The sequence below is a fragment of the Cryptomeria japonica genome, chromosome 4, assembly GCF_030272615.1.
Source record: "Cryptomeria japonica chromosome 4, Sugi_1.0, whole genome shotgun sequence".
Classification (NCBI taxonomy): Eukaryota; Viridiplantae; Streptophyta; class Pinopsida; order Cupressales; family Cupressaceae; genus Cryptomeria; species Cryptomeria japonica.
This window is the reverse complement of record NC_081408.1, coordinates 417098292-417113772: the sequence shown is the minus strand read 5'-3', so window position 1 is coordinate 417113772 and position 15481 is coordinate 417098292. Positions and strand designations below refer to the sequence as shown.

Genomic DNA, 15481 nt, shown 5'->3' with positions numbered 1-15481 from the left:
GGCGCTTACTTAAACATTTCAAGCAAATGAACCAATTTATGTGGAAAAAGGTTGGTCTATGATCTTAAAGGAACCGCCTAAATCAACTAACACTATTACCATTTTTTTAAGAATCATGTTACCATGTTTCTAGCTTGAGCATAATGCTATGAAAGGCACAATGAATTCAAATTCAAATAACCTTGCTCTTGATGGAAAATGTTTATAAGAATTTGAGACACTTAGATTCTTACTTAGTGTGTTGTGAAAACTCAACCATCATTAGATCTATTAAGAATCAAAAATCAAACTTCGACTATATTTTTTCCATATTTTTTTGTGTTATCATGCTTTATTTTCTTAGATTTCACAATGATGCTTCCATCACCCAATTTTGTATGACTAAAGGTGCACCTAGACCATCTTTGATAACGGATGGACCTCCAAGGTAAGTAAATAACATGTTTTAAGTAAAATATTCTTTTCATTGCCCTAATTTGGTGAAACGGATCAAATTTACAAGGTCAACTTTTAACTACTATATTTTCCATGATAGCAGCTCTAAATCATTTATATTTGTTTTTTGGAACATCTCAAATTAATCTAAATTATATAGTTATGTGAGGTGAACCACCACCCTCTACAATAGATGAGGTTAGTTTGAAATAATAAAAAATAAACCTTCTCTACCCAAACCAATGCTCAAATACACTTGTGAAATTGTGTAGTTAGAGAAAAAGGGCATGCAAATATATTACATCCACAAAATTATAAGAATGAAATTTAACAAGTATTAAAAATAGATTGAACCATTTTAGTAAAACATCTTTCACAATTCTTTGATTAGAACAAATTTGCAAATTATATACTTCACAATTACTTACTAACATAACGATGGTAAACCACCAAACCCAACATAGACCTACTAGAGTTGTTATATTTTAAAAATATCACAATATTAAATTAAAGATAATAAGAGCCCTTTATCTACCATCACATATCCTTTTGCGTCCAAGGAGTTAAGAGCCAAATAGCCCTAGATCTCTATGGGTTTTCTTAATCAAGAGCTTTAGGCTTCACAATATTTGGCATCCAATGTGAAGATATATGATTATTTAGTCTCTTAATTTTAAATCTATTTTCCAATATTTCATTCATTTCGATTTGCATGTCGTAAAACACAGATTTTATCTTATCAACTTCCTAGGCACTTTATTCTGTCGTTGGATCATTAATTTAGTTGGTTTAATTTAGCTACCAAACTCAACTTAGGCAACCCAATAATTGGGTCGGTACACATGTAGTAGATATCATGAATATGAATTGGCGAGGGTGGGTAGAGATGGAATCCCAAAATTTCATTGTATAATGGCTTAGTTATTTGGCTAAGGATTTAACACATTAACACAATAGATCCGAGGAGAGAATCTAGTGCGCCTCAAATTTACACATTGGCAAAAAAATATTAACTGCCGACCGTCATGGAGTTGGGAGAAAGCACTATTGCACTATTTTCTGAATCAAAATGTATGCCTCCCACGCAAAAACAGAGTATACAAGCAAAGACCAAACTAGCTTCAGGCGTTGTCAATTCATCTTTTCTAAATGTGGAAGCAAAATAATAGAAAAAGTGATTGTTCCATACAACTCTGATAGGATTGTTCGGACTGAGGCAATGGCATTAAAAGCAACATATACATAAACCCATCCACACCCACAGAAATGCGTGTGCACTCTATATCAGTGCCAGTAAGATTCATCACTTCAATGATCCCCCAGTCAGTTGTGTTTTTGGTCCCAAGACGATTACCCAACTGTCCTGTGGTATAGCCCGTTTACATACATCAGCATGTGGCCTTCCGTAAGATGAATGGCATACATGATGCCAAGATTAAAGGAACAATAACGTATATTCACACTATAAATGTTTTTAATGTAAAGTTGCATACACCCTTTTACAATAATATCTCTGGCATTTCAGGAAACGAGGTCTCTGCAGAATTCTTCTCATGTTCAACATTGTAAAGGAGTGTACGGCTTTCTACATATTTTGAAAAATTCAATCAAACAGTATGTTTACTGCAAAATTGTTTAATGTGTTCCAATATAATCTATAACAAAACTCAATTGTCCGACTCAAAAATTCTCAAATTTGGCAACGATGTTACGCAATCATTATTTATGCCACCCTTTTGAAGAGTAGAAGATATTGCACAGTACACATTCACATTTACAATATAGAAGTCCCAATATCAACGCCACAGACCTACAGAATGAACATACAACTATTTTAGATATTACTTGTATTGTATCTACTCGTGTCACCTTCTCTAATAATTACAAACTATGCATGAAAACATCAATTTTCAAAGAGTCCAATATATTTATAGCCAATTGCCAAAATTCATTGCTGATTTTCAACAAATTTGCATTTCATACTAGTGAACTTTAGATATGAAGACTAGCTCATACTTACCAACTTCACATGTTGATCGCACATAAAATGATAATGAAAACTTAAGACTCCAAATTGCATGACTATACTATGAGGATTCTTCATAAAATTCTTCTCTTGGGCAAAGCTTCAGCACTACTTTCGCAATATAACCTGTTAATAGATGAATGAGCATAATAAAGAACCATGTACAAAGAAAATTGAAAACATTGTGCCAACAAGCAGTAGCACCTTAAAAAGCTATGTTACGAGCTTAAAAAGAAAAGTAGCAGACTAGGCGAGAAATTGTGGTAACCATTAGAACAAACAAAAGACATTTTCCAGTTGTCAAAAGTTAAAAAGGTCACCAAAGATAAAAGCCAAAAAACCATTACCAGATTGTAATGAAGTTATGAACTAATGAAAATCACAAAAGAAAAGTGAAAACTTAAACAAAGCAGTCTAATCTATAAATGCAAACCAAATTAAATGCCTAGAAAAATGTAACATTATATCAAATCCCAAACTACATTTCAAGGATTTAATTTCATTTGTGTGGCATTGTAATATTAATACAGAAAAGAAAATTCTAGTTATATGCCCAAAAATTCATATCCTTCTCGATAGCCTTTTCCTGTGTCTAAATAGGTGGAGTATGGATTTGGCATTGGAGAATTGTTTCATTGCAATAGGTTGCTCAAAGTTGATTTAGTTTCCAATTAGCAGTAGGATGTGTCAAATATGTTTTTTTACCCAAAGAAAAAATAAGACATGTGGAGCATTGCTCTTCCATTCTTGGACTTGGGTGCCATTGTCCAGTCTCAAGGCTTTAACTTAATGCAGCAAATGAACTAATGTATCCTTATTTTGGTCTGTCTCAATTGGAACACTGTGGCACACATCATATGTCTTATATTTTCCCCTCATGCTTTCCCCTCTTGTGAAAAAATGACTTATGTAGTGAGTTCAGTGGTCAATATAACATTTAATTTACTTAAATCCAAACGATTATCAAGCAATCTCTATGTACTATGAACAGATTCATGAAGAGTGGTCTTTGGTTGGTTTTCTGCTACAAATGAAAAAATACCGATGGCCCAAAATAGTAGGCAATAAATCCATCCATGGATGAAATCATAGTACCCAAAATCTCCCCAGAAAAAAATTGGCAAACTAAAGGATTTAATCAGAAAACTCTGTAAATTGAAGTTTCAGGAAAAATCTCCCATTCATGGGGCTGGTCAGGATCATCAAGCAATCTCTATGTACCATGAGCAGGTTCATGAAGAGAACAGGAGGATGGTCTTTGTTGGTTTTCTGCTACAAATCACAAAATACTGATAGCCCAAAATAGTAGCAATAAATGCATCAATGAATGAAATCATAGTACCCAAAATCTCCCAGAAAACAATTGGCAAACCAAAAGATTTAATCAGAAAAATCTGAAAATTAAAAATCCAGAAAATAGTTGCATTCATGGGGCTGATTGGGATCATCCGCAGTCAAATCCTAGACAACGGTATTGATGGTTGCCTCCTCCTGCAAATTGGTGTAAGCTCAACTCTGGCGGATCATGTAGGGGTGATCCTGGCATCTCAGATGCTGGCTGTATCACAAGAGAGCACGAGGGAGGCAGTGTATAACGAAGCTGGAGCCCAAGCCCTTCTTTTGGGTCTGAAAATGTGTCACATTTGGCATCAACAAGGGTACAAATTGAGGGTGATTCGATGGTTATAGCTAATGCTTTAAAGAAAAAGGAGGGGCAAAATTGGAAAATTAATAGTATTTTAAATTAGGGCCTTCGATAAACAATTTGCAATATGATAATGTTGGCCTTGTTTACAGGTTGGCCAACCTCCACACAGACTCCCTTGCCAATTTCGCACATAATATTGAAACGGGATTGATATGCAGCAAGTATGTTAATTTATGGTTAGGCTGAATGCACAGCTTTTGCCATTTTGATCCTATCATTTTCTTCCTCTGCTCGCACACAATCACTGCAATAATAGCTGACAACACAGTTTATCACGACAAAAATGGTCACTTCATGGAGGGAATGCTGAAAGGGCAAAACTCTTGGGAAGGAATGATGTTTATTTGTTTTAAAGCTCATACCTGCTGCCATTTTTTATGGCTATCTCAACAGGTGCTCATGGAGTCTTGTGGTTACTGACAAAGAAAGGACTTTCTTGAAGAGATTTTAGATCTATAGTTGAAGAAAAAATTTGAAGTTAATGAGGTGACCATGGTGCATGCTGTCAAGATGGTGTCAGGTGATCTGTTTCTCATCATGGTGCACAGATATTGCATCAATACTGATATCTCATCCATGTTAGTTGTCATGTTGTTGGAGGCTAGGGAGCCAAAGATGGTTAGGGCAGTAAAGGTGGCTCTGATCAAACTGCATTGGAGAATCGGGCTTGTTAGGGTGCCAGATGATGTGGTGTCTGGTGTCCGTTTTCCTGGAAGTTACCTTTAGCCTGCTACATTGATAACTCTAGTCAGTGAATTCCATTTGTCTTCGGTACTGTGGATCACAATAATATACTTTGCAAACACCACACAAAGTGTAGCTTAGCCTTCAGAAATTTGATACAGGTGTGGTGCCATCTGTGAGGATCAACTGGGCATTTGCAATCAACAATGCCTCTTTTAACAGTGATGATGATATTGACCAGAGGTTGCAAGGATAACTAGGAGTTGTTAACAATCTAGTTGTTAATATTTTGTATATAAGATTACTAAAGTGTAGCTTCAGGGTGGTTTGTGTTATCCTCTCCCTGCTTTTGTAAGCAGACCCTCCATTAATAAAGCTACATTAACCAAGTAATATTTACATGTTATAATATATGGGTATGGCCCCCTTAAACCAAGTTTACCAAGTGAACAGGGGAAAAAGACCAGAAATTCAAAAAATGAGAAAAAACAGTTGTTTTTAAATTTAATGCCACAAAAAAGGGGGAAATCACTACTTTTCCATCCAACTGCCAGAATATTTCTTTCTTGCTATTGAAAACTAGGACCGAGGTACTAATCCCCAGCAAGGTCAGGGGGCAGCACCTCTCACAGTGATTTGGAGGCACAAACCCCAACTGGATTGAGAAACAGTGCCCCTCAAATTATCTGGGGGCAGCACCCAAGAGTATACCCTAACACAATACAGAGCTGGGATGAGGGGTGGAGCTCTTGTCACCTAGACCAAATTAAGGCTTTTAAGGCCACATTAACCTTCATAGTACATGCAATCTTTCACAATTTTATCACCTTTAGGTTTTAGCCAAGCACCAAACTTTTCAAACTATGTTGGTGCTGAGGACATCAAGCAGTTAATTAGGCAATGTATATTTGACCAAAAATTCAGGAAACAGATATTTTATAGGCAAGTTTGAAAAGAAAAGAAGAAAAACTTCAGATTATTGTAATTAAACTACCTTCAGGAATCATGCCACTGATTAAGGGGGAAAATTAGCCACACTATGAAAAAAATCAATTTATATACACCTATTCATTGCAGCTATTTATTCACAATTGAATCATGTTTTTGATAAAAAATTGTAATTTACTCAAGGTTCCTGAAAATCACAATTTATTGGCAAATTTTTTTGTCCCAAAAATTGTGCCCAAGTGTTTTTAAAATTAGCAATCCATGTTGACTCAGATTGTCAACCTGTCCAATCCCAATTAATCATGATTTTTTACCAATTTTGGCAACAACGGGACCCTTGAAATGACCCATGAGAATATCACACTTTGATCATCTGCTAGCATAATGGCAAAACTCCATACCATATGCCATCTCCACAAGCTTCAAGACCTGCCCAGTGCAATGGCAACACTCTGACATATGTCATCTTAACTACAAGCTTCAAAACCTTCCCAAGCACATATGATCATATTGAGTACTTGAACTTCTCTTAATCTATGCTGTGCAGCCCAAATGGTGTTAGCCCTATTCTGTGCAGCATTTCCAGGAAACAACAAAAATGAGAATGAAAACCATCACCAGACAAGCAGTTATCTGCATTTCTTATAATGCAATACCATGATGTCCCTTCAGTCCACATTTGTATCTCATGTATCTTCATTATCATTAAAATAAGCATGCTTACAGCATACATTAAACCTTTCAGATCTTGTAAAGAACATTGCACAACTTAGTAATTAAAAATCTAGCATGGTGCTTTATTGCACTTGGATTCCCTTTTCTTAAGCAATCTGATTTGTTATTCGCATTCTCACCTCCATTTGCTTCCAATTTCCATACATAACACATGAATCAACAACAAAGTGCTCGTAGGCCCCAGATTAGTCATATCAAAACAACAACAAAGTGCTTATAGGCCCCAGATTAGTCATATCAAAACATACTTCTTATTCACTTAGTATCGCATCCTAGTGGTATTGGAGTTCCTTAATACTTTCTACATTTTGTGTGCCCACTCATACATATGTTGGAATGGGTGTTGTACACCTTGCATATCAAACATTTAATTGTCATACAAAATGTTGGTAAATGAATGAATGAAAGGACATGAGAAGGCATACATCAAGACAAAATAAAACTGCTTTAAGATTGAATATGATAAGTCACAAAGCTGGCATCATTTGCTAGGCCAGCCTATTTGGCCTCGGAATTGAGGAAGACATTGAAAGGTGAAGGGTCATACCTGCCTACCCTTGGGAGGTATAACGATGGTTTTGGACCTACAAAATAAGAGGCTTGGTATGGTGGTTTTGGCATAGCATTGCTTTTGTGTAAGGAGGTGTTGCCGGAATGCTGCCAAAATTCTGCTAGAATTGGAGAATGGAGTGGAAACACTGAAATCAGTTTGCCATTTTATTCTGATCTTGTTGTACTGATAATATGATAAGTGATACTGACTTGATGCTTGTTGTTTTCCAACAAGGTTTTTTCCCAAGGTAAAAATTTGGTGAAATGTGGACTCTCTGTGATTGTTTCAATCTTCTTTATTGCTGATTTGCAAATATGTTTTAGATTTGTGGTGATAATAAGTCTGATGCAAATCTGCTATAAAACAGTAAATTAAATAGTAATTCAGATCTACATACATTTTTTCACAACAAAATGGTCCTAATTCCAAAATGCTGTGCCTCGAAACTTGTAACCCAGCATCCTTCCTTCACAATCTCAACAGAAGAGAAAACCATGCGAGAGATACCAACTTCGGAAACGTTTCAGAAAATGATAAGGAATGTTTTGCAAGAGCCCAGAGATGATTTGGAACAGCACCATGCACAGGAAGAAATCGGTTTGTTGATCCCTTCACTCCTCTTCTAGAACATGTTCAATCCCACTGATATCATCAACACTGACTGTTTAGAAGACAAACACCTTATAAGGTACAAGTAAATCTGGACATCCAATTGTTTAAAGTAAAATAGATGTTGATGCATTACTTGGATAAACACCATTTTCTCATAGTAAATGGTCAATCAGTACTCTGATAAAGAAAATATCAACTTTGCCCTTCTATAAAGAAATGACACAATAACTACTAAATTGCCCACTAGTGGATTCCCTTACATTTAAAGCAAAAAAGATGTTGATGTATTACTTGGATAAACACCATTTTCTCATAGTAAATGGTCAATTAGTACTCTGATAAAGAAAATATAGACTTTGCCCTTCTATAAAGAAATGATACAATAACTACTAAATTGCCCACTAGTGGATTCCCTTACACATACCATCATTTTGTAGAATCATTGAACTGAAAACTATCACCCTAATGAAAATGTTCTCAGCTTTGTCAAGACCAAGACCAATATGTTCAAAAGCCTACAGCAACAACTCCAACCCAAAAGGAACTCAACAAAGCTACAAAGTTCATTCAGCACATTCAATATAGAGCAAACCAGTCCACAAAACTCTTAACACCAAATATAAGCAGTGCCATGATCAACATTGAACACCCCATACAGTCAAGGTCGATGACAAAGTATGCCTTGATTTGTAGAAAGAAAGACTCAGAGGCCTTTAGAAGATCCTTCCTCTTTCGTATGGCAAGTACACCATTAGTAAACCCCATACGTTCAAGGTTGATGTCAAAGTACGCATTGATTTGTAGAAAGAAAACACAGAGACCTTACTAGAAGATCCTACTTCTTTGGTATGGCCAGTACACCATTTGACGAAATGCCTAGGTTTGGGAATTTGAGCTACTTTTCAATAGCAAAAATTTGTTATGTAGCCAAAGGGTTCACAGAGATATTATTTCAGAAGCAAGGCAAATGATCCGCCAAAGAGCCAGAGATTGATAAGGAAATCCCTCTTACAGATTTGTTTGCTGAGAGATCTGCAAGTAACATGGGTGATAGGGATAATTAACAATATCTTAGTATCATACAAATTTTAAATGACTTGGCTAGACAACAGCAACAATTGTTCAGTTGATCACTCAAACAATGCAAAACAATAATGTCATCCAGAAACACGCAGGTAATAATGGCAACCATAGAGAGGCAAGTAACACTAATATTCCCACCAACAACTCCAGGGCAGCTAGTAGAACAGCACATAGGCCTCTAATGCCTGATTTCTTAGAGGCACAGCTAAGAGGACAAGCAAGACAACAGTGAGATAGTGAAGTACTCGAGCCAAGTTAAGGGAGTACCAATCATTAGGTGATGAATCTCATGCAGCCATGTCTTTAGCAGACCTTTGCTAAGGAAAGTACAAGAATAGGCCCAGAGAAGATAGGAGACAGGACCGAACCAAGAGTTAGAATATAGTGGGCAAACAAATAAAAGGGATCCAGTGCTGCACTTCAAGGAATTTGCACAGTTAAAACAAGTGTGATCAGTTGACTCGTATGCATTTGAATTCCAAAAACTCTCAGTTATAGTCGCCGATATTTTTGAGCACAAATTGATAGTCTTTTTTATGGAGGGATTGACAAAGCCACTACATGGTTGGGTTAAGGCATCTGACCTACTCTACATGGTGCAATAAGAAGAGCACGTAACATGGACATTTCTACCCCCAAGGATAAATTCATCTCAAAGGATTCACATACAAGATAGCAAAAGAATCCCTTTCAAAGAGAAGAATCTCAAATTCAGCCTCAAAGGAGCTTACCATCCAAAACAAGCAAAGAAGATTAATTCAGGGAGGAACTTAGAAGTAAGAAGTTGTTTTTCCAATGCAGTGAACCGTGGACTCCATCCAGGACATAGATGCCTTGGAAAGGGGAAAATACATTATGTTAAAGTGATTATTGACGAGGAAGAGACTGCAGATCCAACAGATGTGGGAAAGGATCAAGATCAAAAATTGGATCTCAAGGATAAGGAGTACCAAGGGAGGTACACTTGCTTCTCAATCTGACATGCCAAGGTATAATGCCTTCAGGTACCAAGGAGTTTGTGTGGACGCGGAGTCATAGTTCTGCTTGAAGATGGTGCTACTCACAATTATATTGATGAGGGCTTCATGGTTAAAAGAGATCTGCACGCGGAAGAATTTGAAGGCTTTGATGTGGTGGTGGCCAATGGGTTTACCATACCCTGTAAGAAGACATTCAGTAATCTCACCATCCTCATTGCTTAGCACAAAATTTGTGATGATTTTTATGTTATTGGCTCAGGTGGGGACCGATATAGTGCTTCAACTTCAATGGTTACATTCACCAAGTGAAATTTCTCAAAATTATTAGACCATGGAGTTTAGCTTTCAGAAAGAGGGGGGAAAGGTGACATAGAAGGGCATTCCTCAAACTCTACCTCATCAAATGACAGCTAGAGGAATGGAAGCTATCAGCTCCAAATTTACCATCATAAGTTTGGGTAAGCAAGCAAATTTTCATTTGCATAGCACAAAAGAGGTAAGTTTGCTGAGGGTGCTTGTGGTTTATCTTTAAAACAAATACAAGACAGCAAACTTCCACATGATAGTGGCCATCAGTCAGAGACTCTAGAGTTGAAAACAAAAAATATTTGTGAGCTTGTTAATGTTTATCAAAGTGGCGCAGCCGAAATAGAGGAGAGAAAAGCCCAGGTCTGGAGACTTTGCTGCATACTTGCAAAAGATTGCTGCAATTTTGATGAGATGTTTGAAGGAGGTTCCATTTGCAAGTGTGATACAGCATATAGCATATCCAACAAGAAGATTCACACCTTCTAGGCTTATTTGGGATCCTAGAATCTCGGACAGTCACATCTTGGATTAGTCAATGATGGAGTGGAGATTGCTGGAGGATAAACAATGTTTGGGAGTAGAGGACTGTAATGTCCCCTTTTCCAGCCTCGATTGGCAGAATGGAGATAATTTAATTAATTATATATAATAGTCTTAAATTAATATTTTTAGGCAACTTGCATTTAATTAATTATTATGATAAAAAAATTATTTAAAGTGACTTTAGGTGGGGACCAAATATTACAAAGTAACATAAGTCACTTTTGTGGAGGGAGAAGAGATTTGATATTTAGGTTGAAACCCCAGTTGTGGAGTCGAGTAGATTTTCTACTGTCGCAGGACAAAAACCCTCAAGCAAAGATTGGATTCAGAGGTGCGAGATTCCTCCCTAGCCAATTGGGCGTAATTCACTCAAGGTCACGATCTGTACAAAAATGAAGAGTTTTATTGTCAGCTTCAAGTATCCAAGTACAAATTTATTCAGATTTTCAAGCAAATCATAAATGTCTTTTCGAAATTGGTGGAAGTAAAAATCAAAAAATTCCAAGTGCACAGTGTGCCATGTGTTGTGAATGAAAAAATAAAAATATTACATAATTTTCTGCTGAGCCTAAAATCTGCTGCCCCATAAAGGGCCTGTACCTTCCATAGCCTCTCTAAGGAAGCTGTCACCTATTAATGTCAGACTAGAAGAAAAAACGATGCAATAATGAAGGTTTGGGAGTTCATAAAAGTCTAAAGTGGCACCTACAAGTCTGAGTGCAGCCTTCAAGACTGGTCAAAACTGGTCAATAAAGTGTCCAAACAAAGTCAAAGCTTATTGAGAGCCATACAACTTAAAGGAGGGAAGACTAATCTCATCGCAGCTCTTTTAGTTGAATTTCATACCATACAAGGGATCAAATAAGGTGACGTGGCATTAAAAGGCATTCGACTCAGTCAAAGTTTGCCAGCGCTGAATAAAAGGGAAAATCAATGCTTAGGGTCTCAATAAACTAGCCACAAGCCCAAGAAGAGAGTCGATACTCCCCTTTCAGTTCCTGTACCATTCTAGAGGTGCCATACCATGGAAAGAATGGCCATGGGGAATGCAAATAAAATATTTCACGGAATTCTGCTCATTCCAGGATTTTATAAGTTTGTGATCTCAGAAATATCATATGTTGTTTAAATTTTGCATTATATTGTGTGTGAATAAATCATTAATCAATTCAATTAATGTGGAATACTATTATGATGAGCATATAGCACATCTATCAAACAATTTGCAAAAACGATAACTAGACAAGCAACATACAATCTGTTTGACAAATGCCTGGGTATAGAACTCCGTGAAAACTGCAAAAATTGGTTTTATAATTTAGTCCGGCAAATTACAAACTCCCATCATAGATGAGTGATGCATGTGAATAAAATTATATGTTCTTTCAAAAACTTAGGTCCAAAACTGAAGGCCAATCTTGTTGAATCCTCACTCCTGTCTAAAGTTTTATGATCAATAACAAGCATTTGCTCAAAATTTACATTATCAATTCTATCCATTACTGATCATATGCAAAAAGAAAATGCTTATTTAAAACGCTCTGCAAAAACAATAAAAAAAGTTCAACATGTGTAAAAAAAGAGGAGGGAAAGAAAGCCAGCTAACCTAGACAATAGCAAACCCATAAGTACTGCAGAACTCAGAAAGTGCAGTTTGATTGGCTGGTTCCAATGACTGCTGAATGATGCCAGGATACTTTCCAGGGGCATGTGCAGATATTCTCGCCAATGAAGATACAAGAAATCCTTTGGGATCTTTAACATCCGTAACTGGATCCTCCTCTTTCTTTCCAGCATTGTAAAGTTGAGCAAATGCTGGAGCGTATCCTGCAGTTTCTTCTAGGTCTGGAATTTCCACCTCCTCCTCCACCCTCTCTCCCTCTGGTCTCACAAGCAAACTCATAATGCTATCAAGCATTTTCCCCCAGAGCTGAATGTGTGAATCACCCAAGAATATTGGAGATTCACATAAAAGCCTTGTCGATGCAACTAAGCACAACTTTGTCTCATAAACCCCCACAATCGATTTGATTGTAGGCACCCAAAACCGCTCCACAATTACCGGAAAAATACCTGGCTGAACTGCATTGATAGACTCGATAAGAATTGTATGACCATGCTTAACCAAAAAGAGAGACATGAAAATTATAACTGACTTATCGAATTTAACAGTATGTGCTTCTTGAAGCCGAAGAAAGAGTACACTCCAGATGTTTCCCAAATAAGGAGATATTGCTTCATAGCTTAAAAATTGTATAGTGGTGTTCAGTATGTAAAACCCTGAACTTTCTGTGCTCTTTGCTGAAATTAGCTTACTAAATATACCAAGCACTTGACTCAGTCGCCCTTCTTGACTCACTTCTTGGGGAGACTTTTCTAAATAGGCCTGCAATAACCTTACAAGAGCAGGAACGTTGGCTTTTTTCTGCCAGGTTTCAGGGGAAAGAAGCAGCTGGAAAACCGGCATGTAAGTTGGAGGAAGAGGAGGCCGATTTATTTCAATAAGCTGGGCCAGTAGTTGAAGCGCATATGGTAAGAATTCAGTCACATCATGAACCATAATAGTTTGTAAAACTGGAAACAGGTTCGCTTCAAAACTTGTAATCAAACTTGGCTCTTTTTCACAGGCTCGTCTTACCAACCCAGCAACTGACTCAAACAAATAATGATTGAAAACAGGATTTTTAGGATTCTTACAAACTTCATTAAGAATGGTCGTTAAACCTGTAAGGCAGCCAATTGCCAGATCTCCAGGAAGGTGTGCAATTCCCAAAACCCTCATTATACACTTCATTACATATGCATTCTCTTGGGATTCTGGCAATTTAAGTGCATTAAACAGATTGGTCATAAGAGGCTGCACAAATTGATTGATGTCTGCTGAAGTATACCGTAACTGATTGCCTTCCTTAATGATTAGCATTTTCTCAATGCAATTAGCAGCATAAGAATGAACGACATTGGATTCAGATAAAAGGAATCTCATTAAATGAGGAATCAGACTCAGAGCAGTGGCCTTGGGAATTTGGTAGCGGAATGTTGTGATAAACTTCAAAGCATCCGCCTTCAACAATGCTTGTGAGTTCACATCCTCGCTTTGCAACTCGGGCATTATCATAGACATGACAAACTGTTCAAAATTGACCAAATCTGTACTTACCGATGTTCCGGCAGCCTGTTTAGTTGACAGAGAAACTACCAAGTATATAGCACAGTTCTTCTCCTTCCAGTTCTCCGCGGGTTTAGCAGCATATTTTGCCTGCATGTTCTGTATATGCATTGAGATCATACCCATCACATGTTCCCTATAATGGGTTGCGAGCCCTTTCACTAACTCGCAGGCAATTCGCCTTCTTGTGTCAAGATCACTACCCTCAATATCTCTTCTAATATATTCGACATGGTTCATCTCAAACAGCTCCTCGTCCTCATCCCTGATCATAACATTGGGCACCACGATGCTCTCGCAAATCTGTTGCAAAACATCGATGCCACTAAACAATACATGATGAACACTCTTGCTTACCGTTGTCAAAAACTTGATGGCAGTAACAGCCAATCGGTCATGACTAGGCGTAGTAGAAATGTTCATAAGTAAACCCCAGACGGCGGAAGCAAAGTCCTTCAGATAGTCCTGGAACTCCTCTTCATTCTTTTCCATATAAAGATTGATGTTCTCGCAGATGGCAGCTCTGAGATGGTCCACAAGGCTGTCCTCCACTGCGGGGTACGGAGTGGTCAAGTAAGTGCGAAACTCCGTCATCCATTCCTTCATATGGTTCTCAAAAAACTCAGGTAGCTCCTGAAAGTTTAGTGAAAAGAAGATCCTGCAACACAGCCTCTGGCATTCAAACAGCTGCCCCAACACCGCCCCATTCTGCGAATTACTCACAATAAGCTGCCCCGTTCGCAGAAATATATCGAGCAATGGAGCCGCGAAGCCATCAAGGCAATACTTGAGATCAACGTAGAGATCGTTGCTCTTGTACTGGTACCTAAACTTCTTGAAAATCGAGTTGGCAGTTTGAAGAACTCCATTGATAACCTTGTAGTCGGCGGAAGCCTGAAGGTTCGACACGAGTTCCGGCAGCAGGGTTTGCCACGCCTTGGGAAAATCGTGCTTGCTTATGATGGCCAGGGCTTCACTCAGCTGGCTCTGCACACGCGGAGGCGCGTTCAGCATGGATGCCACAATAACCACTTTGATTTGTTCCTTGTCGGGATCCTGTATTTCGGCGTAATCGGAAGAATCCGCCTCCTGCACCGCCCATCTGTATCTCACATAGTTCTTGAAATTTACGGCGGCTGCCTGTCTGACTTGCTCCTCCACTGCCTGCTCGGACAGCAGCCGCAAAATGGCAATCCCATACCCTGGCTGATTGGCTGCCTGTTTCAGATACTCCTCTGCCTGTCTTCTCGGCTCCGGATTCGGCACTAGGGTTTGCAAAAAACACTGTGACAAAGATTGGATGGTTTCTGGAGTGTATTGCATTCTGTAAGTAACAAAATACTCCCAAGCGTTTCCAACAAAAATCCCTCCAACAGAATGAAAAGATTGGGCCTCTTTCTATCCTCTTTCCTTTGTGGAAGTAAAATCTAAAACCTTAGCTTGCAGGAGAGGAAAGTGGCAAACTAAACCTATGAACTCAACGGTGGAGATGAGATGGTGGAATCCAGCGCCTATCGAGGCGCCACGTTGTGCGTTAATATTCGAAAAAAATTGCCGCTTGATTTTTGGCAACGGTGAAAGCTGAACACAAGAATTGCCTTTGCCTTTTCCCCTCCGCTCTGTGTGAACGTTATTACTATTGATGCGCAAATTAATTTTCTAATTTAGTTTGAAATCTGTATGGTAGCAATTTCCC

The 15481-nt window shown here is 38.0% G+C and overlaps 1 protein-coding gene across 7 annotated transcripts; it reads right to left on the bottom strand.

Annotated features, from left to right (window-relative positions):
* Positions 1–1316: 1316 nt before the first annotated feature.
* Positions 1317–15241, bottom strand: LOC131030846 (exportin-2). 7 transcript variants are annotated; one of them, XR_009102950.2, is made up of 4 exons: positions 12223–15241; positions 7487–7750; positions 2456–2587; positions 1871–2245 (listed from the first exon to the last, which is right to left on the bottom strand). XR_009102950.2 is itself a non-coding variant. In XM_057961806.2 (2 exons), exon 1 carries the CDS (start codon positions 15106–15108, stop codon positions 12223–12225), a length of 2886 nt encoding a protein of 961 aa, XP_057817789.2. In that variant the 5' UTR covers positions 15109–15241; the 3' UTR covers positions 1317–1798. The 7 variants fall into 7 exon arrangements, 2 of the variants coding, with proteins under 2 accessions (XP_057817789.2, XP_057817779.2); XR_009102951.2 differs by having other exon boundaries at positions 7487–7731; XR_009102949.2 differs by lacking the exons at positions 1871–2245; positions 7487–7750 and adding an exon at positions 1317–1798 and having other exon boundaries at positions 12223–15240.
* Positions 15242–15481: the final 240 nt, after the last annotated feature.

Excerpts from the sequence above, each read along its gene's own strand:
- LOC131030846 (XM_057961806.2), bottom strand. The coding sequence starts at position 15,108 with ATGCAATACACTCCAGAAACCATCCAATCTTTGTCACAGTGTTTTTTG.